This window comes from Passer domesticus, chromosome 9, assembly GCF_036417665.1.
Source record: "Passer domesticus isolate bPasDom1 chromosome 9, bPasDom1.hap1, whole genome shotgun sequence".
NCBI lineage: Eukaryota > Metazoa > Chordata > Aves > Passeriformes > Passeridae > Passer > Passer domesticus.
Genome location: NC_087482.1, coordinates 42,448,961 through 42,471,112, shown reverse-complemented (window position 1 = coordinate 42,471,112; position 22,152 = coordinate 42,448,961). Strand labels below are relative to the sequence as shown.

The 22,152-nt window shown below is 44.9% G+C and overlaps 1 protein-coding gene across 26 annotated transcripts in view; it reads left to right on the top strand.

Annotated features, from left to right (window-relative positions):
- FOXP1 (forkhead box P1) overlaps positions 1-22,152 on the top strand; it is a 377,944-nt gene that overhangs the window by 252,257 nt on the left and 103,535 nt on the right. For 22 of the 26 annotated variants that reach the window (XM_064433062.1, XM_064433035.1, XM_064433036.1 and 19 more), the window contains one exon: positions 14,192-14,311. In XM_064433062.1, the coding sequence (XP_064289132.1) occupies positions 14,192-14,311 (120 nt within the window). The other 4 variants (XM_064433057.1, XM_064433058.1, XM_064433059.1 and 1 more) reach the window with 4 other exon arrangements.

Sequence of the window (22,152 nt, the reverse complement as noted above, 5' to 3'; positions counted from 1 at the left end):
TGTGGAATCCTGCTGCCCTTTAACCTAACACTGCTGCTCGTTCAGTGTTTGTTAACAAATAGCTCTAAGTACAAAATTGTTTGAGAATTACTTTTTCATTATATTTGCTGACTTCAATTAGAATAAGAAGCTTATTTGGGGAAGAAAAATTAAAAATGTATGGGTTTCTAGAGAAAGTTTCAGCAATTGTTTCCCGGCAAGTGTCGCCTTCGGAACATAACTGTGGACTCTGTGGCACATGTAATTCAATTTAAATAAAATTACCTTCTGAATGAATATTTCTGCCCCGGTGGCAGAGTCAGAGCTCAGGAGCATCCCAAGACTCAACCATTGTAAAGATGAACAAGCTAAAATGGTGGCAGGGGCTTAGGCCAGGGCTGCTTTTGCACCTTGCAGGGGGATGTAATTCCCAAGGAAAAGGCACCAATTCCCCATCTCTGTAGTGTTGGGGAGGGCTGAGCTAGAGATGCGAGCGGCACAATGTCCTATTTTTATTTCACTTTGAATAACACGTAATTGAAACGTACAGTTGGCAAATTAATTGGTGAGTTGAAGGTAAGAACTGCTGAGTTAGTAGAGACAGCACCAGCCCTGTTCTTTTTTTCCCCTTAAGTTTACATGCTGGAGCGGAAGCGCCGCGGTGCTCAGAAAGGAGGTGATGCCTCTGTAAAGCAGATCTTTCCAATTTTATTTTTTTTCTAGCTTAGTCTTCTGTTTCTATGATCTGCCTTTTGAACTGTTTTTGTGGCTGATCAGTTCCACCTAATATGTCTCTTGATTTCTGCTATTGTAATACTCAGACGACATGCTGTTCTCTTCATTTTTATAAGCTTTAGATGCTCCTGCCTGTCATACTCTGGCGGTTTATCTTCAGCGTCTGGATTTGCTTTCAGACTTGCATGTCTATCAAGCTGCTGTTGCTTTGAATGTGAGATCAAAAGAAGATGAATTCCAGTAAAAAATTTCCTTGTATGAAGAAAAGATTGGGGGTCTATGTAAACATCCCACTGACAGCTCCCAATGAGTTATTTTAGCAGAGCATTAGCACCCAGAATGACAGACAGTCCAAGACTACATGCTAAATAACAAATCAGTCCCTTCAGTGGCAGCAGCACGTTGCCACAACAGCAATACATTTTCTAAAGGAATCCTGTTCCTCTTTTTTATTGAATATGGCTGTTCGACTGCTCATCTCTTCACGAGCTGCCTTTGAGTGCCAGCCCCAGTTTACTTTTTCTTGACAATATCTGTGTCATGTCACCAATATGACAGCAGACAGGGCTTTGATAATTGGGTGGGGAGACGGTTAGTTAGTCATCTCCAGTTAAATAGGTAGTTTGTTTTAGGGAGGGGAAGGAGACAGCGAAGGAGGGGTGGCATCTGCTGGAATGCTGAAGTTACACTTTCGGAGATGCTGAATGCAAGTCCCTGCACCCAAGACAAGCTGTGTTTTTTGGGCGGTTGTTTATATTTCAGTTCACACAGAGAAAACAGCTCTGCAGCCCGGCCAGCCTCCCGAGCCGGTTTCCAGAGCAAGTCACAGCACTGTCGAGGGTAGGAACGTCAAGCTTGGCTGGACTTCCGTGCAAATCCGAATTTGCCTAGATACAGAAGCGAGGTGTGCTTCTGCCTGCTGTTTGGTCTATTTGGGGACATAATTAGTTCTGCCTGTTTCTGCTCACAGACAGGGGGGTTTAATAGTGTAGAGTCACTAGGTTTTTGTGCCGGGTGTAGTGCTAAGCCCAACTTTGAGATTACCTGTGAGCTCCAGCTGATCTCACCACTTCGCAAGGGAAGAATTAGGCAAGGAATGCTTTGCGGTTTCTTTGTCATTTAGTAAAAGCAGAGGTTGCTACTGTGGAGGCAGAGCCCGGTGGCTGCCGCGAAGGGCAGTGCTCCAGCGTCTCCCTCCAGCCTGTGCTCCGGCTGCACAGCACTTCCTGTTTATTCAAACATCTTTTTACCATTCTTCAGCCCCCGCTTCACAGAAACAGCCAGAAACATCTCCAGCGCGAAGACGGAAATCTAAAGGCAGACAGTAAGAGCTCACTCTGTTAAACTCTTCATTTTCTCTGCGAGCGCTCAGAGGAAAGGAGCGTGCAGGCAGGGCTGAACTTTTAACGCGCTGCCTTGCGCAGGCAGCTTGGAGCATAGGAAGGGGGAATTGCTTTGGTTTGATGCAAAAGCAGCCAGGTCAGGTTGTTTATGGCAGTGTTGACAAGTGTGGGGTTTTTGTCATGGATTTGGAGGACTGTGGCAAGGGCCGAGTCCTCTTTTGGGGTGCCTGTCACCTTGGGTGCTGCCCCTCTGGCATGGGAGCAGCTGTGTGCCACCATCCCTGCTGCTCGCCGGGTGCTGCAGCTTCTCTTTGCACAACTGCCAAAAATACCTAAACAGCAACCCCCTCCAAGAAAAGGAAACGTTGCTGCTGCTCTGGGCAGCAAAAGTGGCGCAAACCCACCAAATGCCTTTTTTGTTTTCCACAAATTGTTTGCGTCGTGGCTCTGGCACCGCATGCGAACCAGCCTTGCTAATATTTGTACCAATTTCATGCTAATAAAAATCAGGCTGCTGAGACAAGCATGGCTATTATCTCATTCATATGACTATTGTTTAGACCTGTGGTACTACAAAAGGAAAGGGAAAGCGTGCTCACGCCGGGTAATGGTTGTTAACTTCTCACGTGAGGGATTTTCTCTGCAGTTTTTCAGTATTAATGATTGTTGTATGAATGGTCTTCAGGGGTTGTTGGAAGATAGTGTAGATCCTCTGGGTAATCCATGTCACAACACGGATGCTGGATTTTTTCCCCCTCTGTTCAAGTGACTTAAAAAACTGCTTGATATTTCTCCCCTCCCGCAAAAGTCCACTGAAATAGCAGGTAACTTTTTTTTTTGGCAAGCATTCGTGGTGTTCATATAGTGTGAAACATAAGAGAAAATGGAAAATATGCTGCCTGCCCTATGGAGAAAACCCATCCTCCTTGAGGCTTTTCCTGCCTCTCCAAGATCCAAATACACTTTAAAATTTTAAACTGTAAACCCCCATCTTCCTAGAAAAGAGAGCGAGAGAGAGAGAAATCAAGCTGTGTGTTCAGCCAAACCGCAAGTACAACAAACATATTTTGAAAATATATTGCTAGTCTGGCTTTTTATGTTCAGAAGTTGTTCTACTTTGCAGAAAAAAAAATGGTGTTTGCAACTGCCTTAAGGACAATTTGTTTAACAGTAGGAGTAATTTCATGGGGAAAATGGAAAGAGTGACTGAAGTTATTTACTCAGATGTTAGTGTAGGTGTGGGGCAGAAAACTCTCTGTGGGAACAGTGGGCTGCTTTTCTTGGTATCTTAGTCTATTTGATGACCATCAAATTTCCCAGCTCACTGGTTTTGTTTTTTCTGGATGGCATGTTTGATTATTTATCAGAAGGGAAAGGGAGTAGCTGAAGCAAATAAACATGTGACCAAGCTGTGTTTTGTTTTCCACTCAGAAGGCCATGCCCTTTAACAGATATACAGAAAATAATAAACGTATTGTTTTATGATAAAAGGAAATTATGTGTATCATTTTCTTTAGCAAGGCCATTAACCCTTTGTGTTCGGTGGTCTCCGCCTTCTGGCAGCTTGTTGGGCTTGCAGCTGGGAATTAAAGGCACTTAAATCCCCCTCTTGCCTGGAACGTTTCCATGGATTACTGCTCCAGCCTTTTGGATTTGCTGGATTTATTGCATAGTCATACAGCCCTGGTCGTCTCCCCAGCCCTACTTGGGGTGTGACTGACTAAATGAGAGACGCTTTGAATTTTCAGAAGGGAGCTGATTTCCAAAGAAAACCTTGGCGGGAGATGCTGGGATCTTCCAGCCACCAGTGCTGGTGTCTGTGCAGCGTGAGGGGTTGCAGCTGTGTTTGGTCCGTTACAGACAGTGTCAATTTATGGGATTCTCTTTTAAATGCCAGGTGTCTAGCATGTAGCATGTAGTATTTCCTTTGTAATACCAGCTTTGGACAATGTTCATTATCTTCCCTGAAAAAAAAAAGAACAACAAAAAACCAACACCCTATAAACTAAATCACTGTCAGGAAGTAAAATACAGGTTTGCTTCATCTCCGGGAAGCATGTTGCATGCTTTAGCTGCTTTTATGGGATTAAAAGAAACAAGTTAAGACTGTCATGCACATGAAAGGAAACCAAGATGTGGTTTGCTTCACATTGTGCAGGTAGGTATAAATTTAATAGACTGACTTGCTTTCAAAATCTCTCTTTGTCTGCCCGAGTCGCATGTCAGTTCCAGCGCGCTGACGAGCTCCGCGGTCCGTGATAGCGCCTGACTGCCGCTGCCCCACGGGTGCTGGATCTGCAGCAGGGTCCTCCTCCTCCTCCTCAGGGATGTGGGTTTCCTCTGAGGAATGGCTTCGCATCGGGAAAGGGAAAATTTGCCTGACATCTTGAAGTTGTGTTCAAGTCTGTGTGTCGCTGGTGGGTCTGGGCAGGAGGAGGTGGATGCTTCACCTTCTGGCTCCCTGGAGAACCCAAGTGGATGGCAGGGGCTGGAGCTGGGCATTTGGGTTTGAGGGAGGAAGAAATGGCAGCCGAAATAGCAGAGAGAGGAAGGGCTGGCAAAATAAGGACCTGAAACTTAAGTGTGATGTAAAGAAGAAAGAGGAAATGAGCAGCTTGGGGCCAGGTGACATGGCCGGGGGCTGGGCTGGGGAACATGGCTGGTCCCCCTTGCCCAGAAGCTCCCTGAGGGTTGAGGAGACTCAGGGTGGGCTGAGGAATGGGCTTTGGGATCAGAGGTGCAGGATTGAGGTACCTGGAAAGGCCAAGGAGCAGGAGCAGTTGCATCCTGTTGGACAGGGGATCTCTTCAGCCCTGGCTGAAGTCCTTGGGCAGAAGCCCATGAAGGACCTGTCCATGGGGGAAAATGTCCTCCCAGACTTCAGCAATTAAAGGTTGGTCCGTGCCCTGAAGCATAAACATTTGTGCCTTGATTTCTATTTTTATCTTTCTAAAGGTAGCTGTAAATGCTCTCATGACTATCTCTGCAAGTGTCTGATGTTTTCTTTGCATCCTCCCCATGCTCTTGGCCCTGGTGATATCTTGTGATAGTAAGTTCCAGAGAGTAATTATGACTTGTATATTAAGAAAGAAAAAAAAAAATCCTTTTATCTGCTTTCTCTCTTTTTTTTTTTTTGGTGGCTGTTGCTTCCTGACTTCATTCAATGTCCCCTTTCTCTTGCATTTATGAGAAATGGCAAAAGCACCAGATGTACCCTCTCAGGCCAAGTCACAACTTGTGTACTTGTTATCATCTCCTCTCTTACTCATCTCTCACTAAACTAAACACTCCCACCCTTATCAATCTTGCCTCGTATCTGCTGAGCCCTCTAATCATTTTTGTCGCCTCCATCTCAACCCTGCCTATTTTTGCTTTACCAGAATCTGTTAAAATTAAGCTTTTTACAAGCAGTTCTAAATTAGGTTGTGCCATAGAAGTGCAGAGATGTGATTTGCAGCTTTAGTTTTCCATGTTTTGGGCTGTCCCAATGTTTTGTTTCCTTAATTCACCCAGCAGCAGTGAGTGTCTGATGGAGCGTGGTGAGATGTCCACAGTCAGGGGCTGTATTTCATGGGCCTCTGAGTACAAGTTTGTCATGCAGTGTTTTGGAAAACAAGCTTAAAATATGTTCCCTGTTTTGTTGACCACACAGGGAAGCGCGCAAGCAGCTGTATGCAATATACTATTTATGTTGTAGCAACAAAAAGGCCCTCTTCCTTCTGCCCCCCCCAGCACCTTGTCTCTCTTCTCTTCTGTGTTAAAAAATATGAGAACTTCCCGTGCTTTTGACATCCAAGAAAAACGCCGCTCAGCAGTGAATACTCCTCCAAATATTCAAAGGTCTGGTTCACTTTTGCATAAACACAGTAGTTCAGAATCTGATCTCGAGCCTACAGAAATGAGCTGGAAATCCCATAAGATTTTTTTTTCATCACTCAGGAACAGTTCAGTTCTGGTTCAGTTTGAACAGGGAGCCAAGATTTGTATCCTTTCTCATTTTACCAGGATGTGTTGGCCCATCCTTCCTTTCTTGCTGGTACAGACCGCTACATGCTGTGAGTCTTGGCATGCCAAAATAAAGAGAACCATTTTTAATGTTTGGGAACTTTTTGCCAGATACTTTTTAAGTGGCTTTGATGAGTCCTGACTGTGACTCTTTAAAAGAAGGGACAGAAGGTGTTTTTGCGGTGTAACCGCCTGAGGATTTAATCTGTGCCTCAAAAAAAGGGATTTTTGTAGCCATTTTCTCTGTTGTTGCTGCTTCAGGGTTTGCAGGTTCCTGGTGGTGGCTGAGGCTGATCTCTCACCTTAGTGTCCCTTGCTGCCCGCCCCCTTCATCCCTGTAGTGTCTCCAAGCATTAAAGAAAATACATCAGCCACCTTTTCCCTGACTTTGGTGGAGTTCATGAATAAATTACAAAATGGAAATTGGCTTTTTGGAGGCAGACTCTTGTCTTCCCCCTGTGTGATGCTGGGTCCTCACAGGCAGGGACCTTGCCAGCCATGGGATGGGCTGTGGGATGGCAGGGCAGGGGCATGGAGTCCACTCGTCCTGCCACTGGCAGGAGTAACCTCAGTGCCCACAGGACAAACTGCAGCAGAGCTGGGACACAGGCAGCTCCACCCTGTGGGTTTGGAAGAAAGGGTTTCTGTTTCCAGTGCCTTTTTCTGGAGGGAATCTCCTTAACTGGTAGCCAGGATCTATTCCAGAGGAAAGAAACTAAGCCTGCTGGAAGAAAAATAGAGACTCATCTTCTTTCCTTATGACTGAACTATTCTAGGAGATGCTTCAGCATGAGGCACAGTGCCAGGTCCCTTGCTCCAAGTGTGCCCCTGTCACATCAGGGACAGGATGTGAGCCAGGGCTTGTACATGTGGACCTCAGGTCCCTTCTCTTTTTCCAGCATAGGAATCACACATTAGTCATTTGTCCAGACCAGTCTGCTGTGATCTTCATGGCCAGCTGACCATTTTATTGAGTGAAGGATTGCTGTTGAAGCTCCCCTCCGTGACGAGCTGGCTGGTAGCCCTTGGCTGGACCCAGCCTTGCAGATCGGCTGCAGCCAAGTGAGGCGCTGGGTACAGACAACCAGCAGCATCTCCCCAGGCTCAGGGCATCCCTCTGCTCCACCAGGGAGGGTGGAAAAGGATTATTTAATGAAACAAGGAAGCAGAGGATGAGATGGGGATGGGGATTGTTTGAATCCAAGGTGGTTGAGAAGGCTGGGCAGCAGGAATGCTTCACCAGGTTATGTTGCATCTTAGCTGTGGCTCATAGCAGAGCCCCATGTCCTGCCTGTAGCTATCCTCAAACTTCCCTTCTGCGCTGCCAAGAGCAGTGTTAGGGCTCTTGGCTGCATCATTCTGTGTGTGGCACAGGGTCAGGGAGGTGGCAATGGGGAAAGGAGCACATAGCAGTTCATTTCCCAGTTCTGGAGGAAGATGGAAGAGCTGGGCACGAATGTCAGAGGGAATAAGTGCTGCAAGAACATCTGCTTCTCTTTTTTGCATCTTCTACATTTTATTCCTCCTCTTCATTTTGGTTCCTTTCCTATTCTCTAGTTGGTTCATCTCACCTCCCCCTGTTCTGTTCCTCCCAGAGGAACAGCACTACCCACTGCTGTCGCTTTGCACTATTTTTTATTTTTTTCCCTTTGCATACTGCTCCTCTCCTCGCTGGTTTCCACACGTTGTGCGGCTCCTGAGCCTGCCGGAGGAGAACTGCAGCAGGGCTCCCCTCCAATGTGTCTGCCTCCTACCACTGCTCCTCTACATCTGCTGCTCCAGGAGAAGAGAGTGTCGCAGGAGAGGAGGTAGAGGAGGCAGGAGTGGGAGAGACATGAAGCATCTCTGAAGCTCGGGTGCATCCGGGCTTCCGAGCTTGAGAGCTGCATCTTGCCGCTCTGCTGGGAGCAGCTGTGGAGTGGAGCGGGGTGTGAGGACAGATGGGAGCTGAGAAAGAAGAGAGATTCCTGGCTGAGTCTAAATTCCCCCTCGTCCCACCCAGGAGAAACAAAGGTACTTGCCTTGTGAGGCTGAAGGGAAGCAAGGAGCCCTTTTGGGAGGTGGGCCATGCTGCGCTGGGAGAGGTGCCTGGAGCTGCTGACAGGAGATTCCTCAGGGCCTGAAGGCGGCATGAAATTTGGGGAGAAATAGACAATGGGAGAGCTGCATGCCTGCTGCTGCAAAGCTCTGCTTTGCCCAAACCTCAGTGGGGAAGTTGAGGGGCAGTGGTAGCTTGCGAGGGTATGGCTATCAAAGGTCAACACACAAGGTCTGGGACCAGTGTAGTGTGATGTTTGCTCCAAGAGCAGATTTTGCCCTTAAACTTTATCCCTTCTCTTCTCTCTCTGCCTGCTTGTTTTGTTCTGCTTTGCTGTTTAATGACCATAACTGAAATTATGGGCAGAATATGATGTTGGCTGACAACTAATTTTCCAGATTTATTGCTTGGATGCCTCCAATGGCTGCAGGACCACCTCCGATTTCAGGGAACTCTTCCTTCTTCCGTTCTCAAGTTGTTTTCCTGATAAGCAGCTTTGTCCACCTGGAAAGGCCCAGAATCCTTAGGAATCTGTAAAAACACATGGGATTTTGTTATGTGCTCTCCTTGCAAATTCTTAGTGCATGTTTATCCGGATATTTTGGAGGCAGCCCGTTCATTACTGACCACCTGCCCTGGGACTGGCAATTTAACAGGACACCCCTTTCTTTTGCATCCTCATGGATGCTACTCGTCTCCCCACCCTCCAGTGTACATTCGTTTCCATACATCCTAAAGTTCCCTGGATTGATCTTTCCAAGACTGATAAAACTCAGGTTCAGAAACAAGCTTCCCCTGGCGTTAGAGCCAGGCCTGTTATAGCTGTAGGTCATCATATTTCATTAATAACTGATTGATATTAATAACGGTTGGAGCAGATGGGAAGGAAGGAGCTGGAGCACTTTTTCTTCAGTAGGAATAGGATGATGGAAAAAAAGTTGGAGAGTTGCTGCCTTGTACTGGCTGCGGTGGTGGAACAAGTTAGCAAGAGGCTCCATGCGACTGGATCCTGTTACTGTTTTCCTTATGTACTGACACTGTAAGCAAGTATATGGCATTTAAGCAGCATTTCTATTTTTAAAGTTCTACCCTCTTTTTCCAGTGTATTTCCCTTCCCTAGCCCCGTTCCTGAATCAGGAGTTTCTGGCCACATGGAGTGAGAGGCAGGGCTGAGTTTTTACCCTTCGTCAGAGCTTGCCCAAAGAGGATGGTGAAACTGAAAGGTCAAGGTGCTTGCATGGAAATGTTGAATTACAACAGTAACTGGGGTGATAGCAGTGCCCAGTGTTCTGGGCAAACAACAGCTGGGCAAACAAGTCACGTTCTGTCTGTCTTGCAATAAAATTGTCTTGGTCATCTCAAATGTGTACTTTTTTTCCCCCCTCCTGGTGCCTAAGTGGTTGGGAAATAATAAATGGTTGCCACTTCCCTAAGCACAGGGAGAGGGCTTTTCAGTGGGGCTTCCCACTTACGCTGTGAATGAAACAGGCTTGATTCATCTCACAGTTAATGTACTGTTAACATTTTTCCTGGGTTAGGTGTCACCCAGTGTTGACTCTCAAATACCATTCCAAGTTTGTGCAATGTCTCTCAAGCTCTGTATTTCAGTTGCCTTTTTACTGGTCTCTGTTTTACACCAGAAAATCTCCTTATGTCTGGGTGATTTCCTAATGGATAAGAAAACACCTTGGGGATTTAATTTACTGTATCTTGCATTTAGGCATAGCATGACTTGGTTGGTAGGCAGCCTTTTCCTGATGTTGTCCTTCCAAATCCATGTTTATAGTGACCCAAACCCATGGAAGATTCATTTTCAGCGGTGTACTTTCCTTTCTCTTTTTCCCCAGTAAGTGGGAGGATTTCCCCTTTGTGTTTTGGTGCAGAGAGGAGGATGGTTACTGCTGCTCTGTGATTCACTGCTGGAGGCCAGGATTGGTGTCTGGGTCTCTGGGTGTCCCAAGAAGCTCTGTCCAGGCTTCCAGGCTTTTTGAGCAGTGCAGATAACGTGGCTGCTGGTAAACACAGAGCCAGGTATTTGAAGCACCTCTGTGGTTTTGGGGGCTCTTGGCATCTCCACCTGCCCATCCATGAAGGAATGTGCTGTTGTCTGGACGTACAAACACGAGCTGGTTTTTCACGGCCCCTGGCGATTGTTCACTTGCAAGCACGTGGTGGAGATTTAGGATGTAACTATGGCAGTGGGGAGGAATGTGTGAAAAGAGCCTGGAGATGTCAGAGCACCTGCTTGTGAGGAGAGGGCCACGTTAGCAGAGCTGTTGGCTAGCAGTAAACAGTCGTGGCACCCTTGTTTCAGGACTTGGCAGCAGCAGGAGTTGAACCGAATCCAGCTTTACTCTCTACTGCCTGTTCAGTAAGTTGAGGACAAGGCAGATGATTAAGGAAATGTGGGGAAACTGCTACAGAAGCTTTTGGAAAGATAAGAGACTTTGGTCTCCATGTCTGACAGTCTGGCACTTCTCACTAGCATTGAATTCACATGCAAATCAAAGGCAACATCTACTCCCACAGGAAGCTTTATTAATGTACAGGCCTGCTTGCGAATCTCCGTGCTGATGAAGGTTGTGGGACTGACTTCACTCAAATTAATTTCCCTGTCTATCCTCGCCTGAGCACTGTGCAGCACCAGCAGCCTCAGCAGGGCTCCCACGCCGGCATCCAGGGATGAGCTCCGTGCAGGAGCAGCACTGCCTGGAACCAGGGAAGGGGGCAGAGGTGTGATGCTTCTTGGCTTGGGTTGTACAGGTGTCCGCAGGGCTTGAGCTGACATCAGCACAGTAATTCCATGAAGGCAAACCCTGAATGAGCTTGAAGTATTTTGTGTGTGAGAGGAAGGAGGGTCAGTGTATCCCGAGCCAGCATCTTTCTTGTACATGTCCTGTCATGTGTGAGGAGTATGGATGAGGCTTGGAAGTGGCAAGGACAGGACTGAGGTAGAAGGAAGGAAGGGCTGAGCAGGGAGAAGTAGAAAGACAGAGGGACGTGGGATCGCTGAGTTCACTGTACCACCAAGGACATGGTAGTTCCTTGACGCAGATGCTCAGTAAGAAGCACTTCTGAGCTATACAACCTTCCACATCTTAAACCCAAGCTCATCTGATGCTCAGCTTTTATTGCTGTCAATTATTTGTAAGTGAAAAAGTGAAATCTTGAGAGGAGAAATGGGAAATGCCATTTGAAGCTGCAATCCCTGGAATGTCAGCGTGTTGCCATCTCAATTGCATCTACCTTGCTTTTTCCCTTTGATGTTCTTGTTCGTCCTTGCTGCTTGTGTCCCTGATGCTCCCTCTAGCCCAATTTTATTCTTTCTAATCTTTTCCTTTCCTGCCCTGCTCCAGTCTCTGTGCTGGTCCTTCCCTCTTGCCAACTCTGGTCCCACCAGGTTTGCACCAGCACAGGTGACACCTAGACGTGGAATGGGGTGGTGTAGATGTCACCTTGAGTGGAGACCCTCAGAGGGATGTGGGTGCTGTGCAGCTGGACTGGAGCAGGGACAGAGCTCTGCCAATGCCAGCCTGTCCCCACAGCCAGAGACCGTCATTGCTGTGGGGTCAGTCATGGTAAGGGTTTATGGTGGCAGTGGCCACCCTGCCAAGCTGTATGGATCTTTGTGGCCAGCTCGAGTAGAGAGCAGGCATTTCTTGCATGGCTACTTGTTCTGGGAATCTTCAAAAATTTCTGGCAGCCAGTTTAATTGTGCAACCTCTCAGCTGCCAGAACGGATAGAATATGATCATATCACATGAAATGCATGCAGGGTCTGCTATAGCAACTGTATTTCAAAGAGACAACACATATGGTGACTGGTTCTTTTTGGAATAATATCTATAAGTTGATGATGTTTTATTCAAAAAGGCTGTAGCTTGAAAGGTTAGGGATGTTCTGATTGTTTAGTGTACGATTAAAGAAAGGCTTCTGTGGTTTTTTTGGCCTATTGAATCTAATTACTGGGAACTAAAATGATCATTTGATTGCACATTTACCTGGAATTATTCTTCTGCAGAGCCAGTCTTAATAATATATAATAATATGTTGCGCTAGTACTGTATAGAGCTTCTTGTCTGAGCAACTCAGAGTGCTTTACAAGTATTCATTAATTAAATAAGCCATACAACACTCCTGTTAAATAAGTCAGTATTTGTTGCCTATCCCCTTAAGTCTTGTAGGTTTTATTTCTGCTGCCTCTGCCCGCCCTTGAAGATGCTTTAACAGCTAAATAAGTTAATTCAATAAAAATAAGGTATTTTTTAACCGTTCTTAGTGCTTTCTGCATAAAGCTTTCTTTTGTTGCATTGAATTCTTTGGTAGGCTGTAGGGTTTCCTGCTTCTTGATGGTGCACCATCGAGGGGGTGGTGGCTGTGTCTGTGTGAGCCCAGATCCATGCCCAGCAGCTCCCTGCACCCATTGCAGGGACATGGACCAATTCAGAGATGTTATGGGTGCCCTAAGCTCTGACCAGCTTGAAATGCAAAATCTAATTTTACCTGCACCGTGCCAAGCTCTGCTGGAAATCGCATCCACCCTTAGAGAGTTTTTCTGATCCAGTGGAGACTTGTTATTAAATTGGAAAGGAGGGCTTATTGCCAAACGTTGTAAGGTCTCTCCTGCCCACTTGCCCTGGTCAGCAGTGGTGGTTCTTCAGTCTGCTGAGTTGACCAATGTCTCTCCAAAAGCAAAAAGATGGGTTTAGGCAATTAAAATAACAAGGTTTTACTGGGTGGGGGAGTTGGGTTCGAGTTTGCAGACCTTGATATCAAACCTTTCGCAGCAGTTCTGCACTGAGATTAAACACTGCAACTTGAAGGAGCAAGTGAAACCTGAAGCATATCTGACTTCTTAATTAAATAGGTATTAATTAAATCACTCAGAGAACATACACAGTAGGAGTGGGGAAGGCTTTTTCCCTCCTTCCATGTAGGCATCTTGCAAAGGGACTATTTTTCTTGTTTTACATTAATGAAGTCTTCAGCCTTCCCACTTTTCCACCTACACATGTACTGAACGTCTCCAAGGAGACCAAGGAGGCCCGGGTCCGGTGCTGGTGAATCCTCTGGGAGCAGCAGGCTGGGGTCTCGCCAGCAGAGCCTCAGCTGTGCCACAGTCTGTCTTGCAGGGATCATCCTTGCTGTCCCCTGGCTGGGGAACCAGGAGGGAGCCAGGACAGGGACTTGCTCCTCATCTTTTCCTCTTTTGTCTCCTCTTGCTTTCTTTTCTCCACCTGATGGAGAAATTGAGCCTTGCAGAGCAGCAGGCTCCAGTGTTGAGGGACTCTTCTCCTCTGCTTGGGATGACATTTTGCAGTAATTTTCCCACATCCTGCTTGCTCATGCTTTCAGGGTCATATGCCTTGCCCCTCCACTGTCACACTGTCCCTTTACTGCTGTGCCCCCTCAAAGTGAGTCCCCACAGCTGGTCCATTATGAGCTGACAGTGATTTTTATGGAATCATAGAATATCCTGAGCTGGAAGGGACCTACAAGGATCATCAAAGTCTAGGTCCTGGATTTTGGTGAGGTGAAATGCTGTCCCTGCTTGTCTTTGCATTCTCTCCATCTCCTTGCAGCTTTCCCAGTGTGAGCATGGCTCTGCCCGCTGCTGCCTCTCCTCTTTCTCCCACCATGGCCTTCCAGAAGCTTCCCTGATGTTCTCTGGTGCTCAGGGGAGCAGACAGTGATATACAACTGCCCTCTTCTGTAAACCCAGCCTGATCTGCTGGACAGGAGGCATCTGAAAGCAAAGGAGCCTGCCCATTAGTGAGGAGGGCTGTGAGCTGCTTCAGGGGGACAGCAAACACCCCATGGAGCTCACCACCAGGATTCCTGCAGTTACTTGAGGCTCCCACTCAGCTGCTGCTCTTTTTCTCCTTAGTCAAAATGGGAAATCAGTGGTGGGATATTACCCCATTGCATTCTAGGTGTTATTTCTGTGGAAGCCACTGCTTTCCTCAGTGGAGGTGCATCAGGAGTGGAGTGGTACCCCATGACCAGGGACTGCCTTGCCCTATGCTGATTGTGTAGCTCCCCATGCCCTCTTGACCCTGAACTCAATTCTCCAACCTCTTTCTCCCTACAGGCTCTCCAGGTGGCACGACAGCTTCTCCTGCAACAGCAGCAGCAGCAGCAACAGCAGCAGCAGCAACAAGTTAGTGGATTAAAGTCTCCGAAGAGGAATGACAAACAGCCAGCCCTTCAGGTAAGGGGAGCCTGTGAGCCTTTGTGAGGGTCTGGGGCTTGTAAAAGCTGAATAAATGCATCTTCCTTGAAGACACTGGGATGGAACCTTCAGGAGCTTCCTCCCTGTGTCCACAGAGTGGCTGTGGCTGGTGTGAGTGGCAGCAGGATTGATGCTGGGTGCTCTTGAAAGTCCCACCTACGGCATATTTACAAATCGTGAGCGTGTACTTTTATTAGCGTTTGGTAGGGTTGGATCATGACAAAATGGAATAGCTTTTGTTACTGTGTCAGTGTGCATAGGAGATTTGCATTAACATTTCTGTTTGATTGCTGTTCCATTTGTAGTCTGTGTTCACTCAAACCGTTGATTTGCTGTGTCAAGGATATTGGGAAATACTAGGATATCATATCATCGGTGTGTTTTTCCCCCTTTTATTGTCTGCTGATTTATGGACATCTTCAGAAATAAAATCTAAATATTAGAGGGCTTTGTGCTGTTATGAATTCAGAGAGCTAAAACCAATACAGCATTCCCAAACAGAAGATGTATGCACACATATGGGGCTTTGGAGTACATTCTGCTAGTCTTGTGGGATAAATCACGGGGAGTTAAAGACAAGAAAGACCTATTAGGTCATGTATCACAGTTCCTTTTTTTTTCCTTTTTTCTCTTTTTTTTTATTGCTATTCTAGTGCTAGAAATCCCAAGTGATGGTGGGACTGCTATTATTTTCCTTCAGATAATTTTCCATAACAAAGCACATGCTCAGGAACTTTCCACTTTAATTCCATCCTCTTGCTCCAAGTAATACTGCTTGTATAAATACTGAGTCAGTCCCTTGCCTTGCCTCGTGTTCACACTCTTCAAACATCTGAGATACTAACATGTACTTGCCAGTTTTGGCAAATTATATGTATCTAGTTCTTTATGTATTTCATAAACTAGCACTTCCAGACCCTTGACCACTTTGCTGGTTTGCAGCTGGTTATTGCTTTTATTACCACTCTCTGCAATTGTAGCATGTCAGTGGATTTTTGATAATAAGGTCCTGAATGCAGCAGTTCAGCTGCAGTTGCACAAAGCCCTTTAGCTGGGACATTTATCTTATCTCGCTCTTCTATATCTGATGCTTCAGCCTCTGTAGCCCCAAATTCTTTCCGGATTTTTTTTCCCTCTTGTTGTCATAGCACGTTGTCAAACTCATGTCTGTTTTGCTCTTTCTACTTTTTTTTTTTTTTAGTTGATATACTATCACCATGAGCTCCCTGACAGCATTGCTGCTTCTCTTGCCTTTTATATGTGCTTCAGATTATTTTCCTGCAAAAATACGGATGCTAGGCTCTTTAAATATGTAGTAGAATATGGAAGGTAAAGCCAACATCGCTAGAGGCCTTGACAGTAAAGTGAGAGGGCCTGATTCTGTAGTTCTTACCCAAAAAAAGCTGATGGAGACTTGAAGGGGAGTTTTGCCTGAGTGAGGAATAGATGTTAACTGCAGCCCTTGGCCCAGCATGGACAACATGGAGCTTTGGTGTAGTGATTTCATCTTCAAAGCATTTTGCAAATACTAATCTCCAAAACATCCCCAGAAGGAAAGTCTGATAAGTAAGTAGCATTATCCCAGTTCTGGACTGGGAAACTGAGGGATGCGGGTTAAGCAACTCACTTAGGATCACAGAGGGAATTGGGTTTAGAGGTAGGATTAAGATTCATGAGTTCCTGGCTCCCACCCCTGTGCTCCGGCTGCTGGACAACACCTCGTGCTTTACAGCCGGGCTATTATTCTTTTGGAAAGTATGAAGCATTTTGTCATTGGGCAAATATACGTTTTATTGGCAGCGTCAAGAGCCATAATCCAAAGCGTTACATTAATGCTTTCAAAAATATTTTATTTGGTAAATCCATAGCTGATCCATATGCCTTTTAATAGACTCTTCCACTGGGGACATTTTTAATGAGAGATTGTGCTGGCTAGGTCCAGTGTCAGGTACTAAAAGAAGTGCTTTGTTGTGCAGATGTCTTAAGAATAGCTCCAGAGGATGAAATATGACTGTGTTGACCTTTCAGCTGTGAGCTTATTTGTCAGGATTCAAATAAGTTGAAAGGATCAAACCAAACAGTTTCCGTAGTCAGACTGGGAATTGTGTTGCAGAGGTCAACAGTGAAGGCCACATCGTGGATTCCATAACATAGCCAATTGTTGGTACGTATTAAAGTACTGGAGCAGCTCCTGCAGTCAGAGACACAATTAAAATTCTAATTTATTAATGTATACAGAGAGCTGGCCCAGCCTGTCACTCACTGATTCAAATGACTGCCCAGTCTTTTTTTTTTTTTTTTCCCCTTCTCACTCCTGGTGCTTTTGCGGTCTGAAATATACTGGAAGTCCTCTTGGATGAAACACCCCCAAGTGCATCCCTGTAATGAAAATCTGTTGCTGAAAGGAGATGGTGCTTCTGGGGCTAGAATTTTTCAGTAAAATTGCACCCACACAAGCACCCACACCCCCTCAAGTCAGATGGGGCCGTGCTGATGAGGTGATACCTATTGCTGACAGTACATAGAATAAATACCAAGGGTGGGGGAAACGTGCCTGTTTTTCATAAGTTTGTTTAAATAACGAACAAGTTATCTTTGGGCTTCACTTACTAAGATAGATGTCTCATTCAATAGCCACAGCAGTTAGCAGTCACCTTGGTTTTTTTTTGTGACAAAGAGGCTTCATTTATAACAAGAGCACCATAGGCATCGCTCATCCCTGCTGTGCTTGGTGAGGGCACTGGTGAGCAGCACCCAGCACGAGTGCTGGGGAGCTTTGCATGGAACAGGGAGGAATGCTGTCTGCTTGGTCTGCTGCTTCGCCCACTGAAATGCTCCATGGCCTGCCTGTCCCAGGAGGAGGGGCCACTACTGGGGCTGGAAATGCACCCTCTAAACCCCATCACCACAAACAGATGCAGGTTAATCTGGTGTATACTGTGTAGCTGATCTGTTAGCACCTCATGGATAATTTCCTCTATTCCTTCTTTATTCCCTGATTAAATAGCCAAGGTACTTAAATATATCCCAGGATCTTGTGGCCACGCTGGGACATGGTGTCTTCAGTAGTGTTTAAATGATGCAGGGCTCCTGCAATCCTGTTTGGGTTCTCTTGATCTTGGCAACTCTACCTGAAGATCTGCTTTTAACAGATCGTGAGATACTCAGTATGTAAGAACTTGGATGCAGGACTGGAGATGTGCTCTGCTGATAGCTGAAAAACCCCAAATCTCCAAATACACGATGACTCACATTTTGAGCCTATCACACACTGCCGTGGTTTAGATCTGGCAGTGACCTCCGGTTTCGCAGCCTGATGACACAAACAAAAGAAAATTGAAAGTTAAGAAATGGATTTAATAATCAGCAGTTGGGGAAAGAACATAAAAAATACCAGTCCCACAAAAATTACTGGAAGTGAAGAAAAGACTAAAGGCTGTTTGATAATATATTTGCCACAGACATTGGATTTCCTTGAATCTGTGAAACAAATAATTTAACAGACCAGGTATGCTTAGGATTTTGAAAATGTGCACATTTTTCCTGGCCAAGATAAATATATCTGTATTAATAGATGTATTGATTAAAATTTGCAGCTTTAATTGCCGATGCTCTTACCGATTATTCATTTTGGTTCTTCAAGCATTTTAGTTGCTGGCAAGAGCACACAGATTGGAAACAAATCAAGAGACACATTTTTCTCCCAAGAAAGTAAAAGTGCATGTGTGTTTTGGCAATACTAAAAATACAATTTTTTTTGAAGACGTAAATGTTGTGTGTTGCATTGAGCTGGAAGTTGGATACTGGACTGAAAACAAATTTAGGATGTCCAAATCAGTATCTTGCAATTCAGACCCATCACTTGACTTTTTTTTATTGTGATTCAATGAGATTTCTTGTCTGATCATTAACCTGCCTGTGTTTGGAGAAAAGAAAGAATGAAATTACTGGGATGGAAACTTTTGTTTTTGCTTGGCAAAACAAAAAAATAAATCTTCCCTTTAAGTCACAGCCAAGAAAAGAATTTGGGTTTGGTTTAAATGCTCAGGGTGAGACTGGGGGAGGCTGAGAGGACAGAGCTGTCCTCGCCTTTGCATACCGCTGCTTTTTAAAGCAGCCTTTTGGCTGGGCTTTTGTAGAATTTAATTTGCATGCTGTATTATCTTAATATATCTTTCCAGTATCTTGAGAAATAGAAGAGGGCAAGAGGAAAAAAAATCACTGTAGCTTGATGTTGGGGGCAATTATTATTGTTTTTATGAAATTAGAAATCGTTAGTTTGACAATGTAATAAACACCAAGAGGTGAAGAGCAGGGTATGCTCCGTTTCACTTGGAGCACACAAGTCTCAGTTATGTTGTCTCAGGTTTTACACCCAGGGAACCTTTTTTACATAGTGGTAAATTTAACAACTGATACAGAAATTGTCTCAGCAGATGATTTGGCAGAAGAAGTAATTTTTTATTCTATTTGTATGAGTATCTCTCTGTTTCACTCTTCAATACAGAAATTGATCAGAATCTGGCCTCAGTCAAGCCAGTGGAAATTTTGGCACCAACTCTGCTTAGGTCAAGATTTTGCTTCTGCAGGGTTTGAAGTTTGCCTATGAAAATTTCCCTTGAATCTTTAATTATTTGTTTCTGATTTTGGAAATTAAGCAAAGTTGAGTTTTGCTGGTTTCTACCAAAGAACCCCTTAGTTCTTATTTATTTTTTATCCCTAAGCCCAATTATAAATGTTAGTCAGTTCTTGGAATGTGTCTGTGAAATGCAGACATCATCCACCCCACAAACAGAACAAAATCTGAGTCAGATCCTCAAAATTACATGATCAGCTTGAAAATTTTGATACTAAGGGTTTTTTTTCATGACACCTATGGGCCTTTTTTGCTTCCTTTTAATATTTTTTTAAAGCATGTACTATTCAGTTTTGCTAGACTGAGCAGAAAGGTGACAAATGTGTTTGTTCTTAAAAGAAGCCTGTGATTATCCTGTAATATCATTATTCAAAAAAATGAAGCTTCTAGGAAAATGCCAGTATATTTGGAGAGCTGGCAGTGTGAGGTACTGTCAGCAAACATGATTATTCCCATTTTATAGCCATGTAAACCCTGACAGGGAGATATTAAGTGACTCTCCCAAGGTTGGAGAGCTGCAGGCCCTCACTGGTGTTGAGGTGTGCAGCTCTGCTGGGATATTTGGGAGTTTGGCATCTGAATTTTGGAAAGAAGTCAGTCCTGAGGGGCAAAGTAGAAGCCAGGATCCCTCATTTTCAGCCCTGTATCTTGTTAGAGCGCCCAAGTATCATTTTCTTGCAGGTTTTCTGCTTTGACATTAAGCATTTACAGAACAGGTTTGTAGAAACTGTGATTTGTGCCCAGGTAGGGATTGGGGATGTGGGGCGGGCAGTGCCAGAGCCTGAACGTGCCTTACCCACCTCAGGGAAGGGGAAAACAAATGAAACCTTCCTGACTGGTCAGAAATGTGTAAATTGCTGACAAAATGACACATGTAATTAAGAGTGCTCCTGCCATTTTACCTTGTGGTTTACACCTACAGTGTTGAAAAAAGAGAGTGACTCCCACCTCGCTAATTACCATTATCACTGAAATGGTAGGGTTTGAGTCATTAGTTCCATGTGCATTTAATTAGAGGAAGGCTGAAATTGGATTTAACTTATTACTTTTTCATGGATCACTTTCTTGTCATCACTTCAAATTGGATTGCAGCCCCAGGTAACTAATTATGAGCGCCACAGGATCAAGAGTGAAAAAAAGGTAATTAGGAATAACACTGTTGGACCCTTGCTGGTAGTCCACTTGTGCTTGGGAAGAAATGAGAGCGGTATTTTGTAGTATTACAGATTAGGGAGTTAAAGGTATGTGCTGCTGCCAGGAATGATGGGAGACTGCCCCCTCCTATAGCGGTTTATATGATGTACAGCTGGGTTGAAGATGTTGTAGCGACATGGTTCCACAATCAGCTCCTTAATGCCGAGATTAAACTTGTAAAAGCAACAGATCGGGCTGTAGGCATGAGGCATCTCAGCAGCCGGGGAGCCAGGGCTCCGTCCGCGTGCGGTCGCACGGCGCTGCCCAGCGCTCCGAGTACAGCGATTGATAACAAATTAATGAACACATTAATGATCCGAAAAGATCGTTCGCATCCGACAGGGAGATATATCAGTCAGGAGGACAGCAGCGAGCCGGGTGATGTGGGGATGTCAGGGACTGAGCCTGCGTTGCTGCCGTGATAAAATCATGAAATCAGGACCTCGCTTCTCTTTTGTTTGCTGGAGAGGTTTCTTTTTATTTTGCTTTTTGTGGGCAAGGCTCGCTTGGTTGGATTGTCCCTCTTTCTTCTTTTTTATTTTTGATCTTGGAGATATGATTGCCAAGTTCTGCTTTCTTCAGAAAATACTTTAAAACAAATTGTTTTATTTCCATGTGCAGAACAGAGTTCAGAACAGCAAGTAATCAATTTTATTGACACAGTCTGGAAAAAAATGTTGATGAGAGTTCAAGGATGTGAAAGGATTGAAATTTCAAAGTACCTAACACTGAGTGTAGGAAAATTTCAGAAGTAGTTTCATTAAGCAAAGAAATCTATTGTGTGTGAGGATCTGTAAGAGGAAAATCTGCTCTAGGACCTAATGATATTACAAGGAGGTTACAGCAGCTGATTTTTGCCTTTAGAAGAGGAAAAGTTTCCTAATTTCTCCTAATAGTGAATCACAGTTCAAAGGCTAGCACAATTTCCTTAAGTTGTTTAAAATGGCTTTTAATGCTCTGTTAATGTAGGCAAATATTTGTGACTCAGTGTTGGGTAAGTGCCGCTTGCTCATTATTTCCTGATGCAAAGCAAAGGGTAGGAAATTCTGTGAACACCATGCAGAGATGCTGAAGAGACTTAAGAGTAACAAAATTCAGTTACGGAAATTAAGTCTTTCTCATTTACTTGACATTACAAAATAAATCTTGAGATTAAAAGGTATTACCTTTAATACAGAAAAAGAGAATCTCCTTTAATACATCTCAAATTGATTTACAATTTTTATACATAATATTCATCTGCGGTTGAAAAGGGGGCAACCTAAGGTCGAGTGATGTAGTGTTTCCATTTTTCCATATGAGTCTTACTGTGTGTGATAAAAGCAAACTCCTTTATTTTGTCAGTCTGCAGGAATTTCTGATGAAGTGCAGGGGTCACTTTTCTGTCAATTTGAGTAGGCAGCATTTTTGAACTACTGTTTTTTTCCCCCCTCCTACAAAGTGTGGCCCCGATCTGACACACGCATGCACACACACACACACACACTTAGAGTGCTGCAATCTGCAACTTATTAGTGCGCAGTGCTGGAGCCTGTCCAGTGGTTAGAAAATTTCCTGAAACCTGGAATAACAGCAGTGGGTGCAAGTGCCATCGAACAGAAGTGACAATGAGGGGCAGTCCGGCCCGCCTGGCGCGATGCCCGGGCTGGAAAACCAGCTGAGATAGTCAAACGCGGGAAGATTGACGCGGTGCATCTGGGAAATGCTCAAAAAGTTGGGTTCTTGAAAAAATTACCTTCTGTGATCGTAAGACATCATCTGTTTTCCTACAGAGATTGTTTATAACAGGGTTTTCAAGCACTTGTCAAATAACCAGGAGTGAAGGAAACAGGCTAAAAATCTCTTACCGTTCAGATGAGTCCTGGTGTAGTTGGAAAAAAACAAACTCCCGTCACAGAGATCCACAGCTTCCCAAGGCAGAGGGAGCCTGGGAGAAAGAGAAAAGGAAACTCTCAGTCAAAATCAACCCAGCAAGCATGGGCTGTGGATT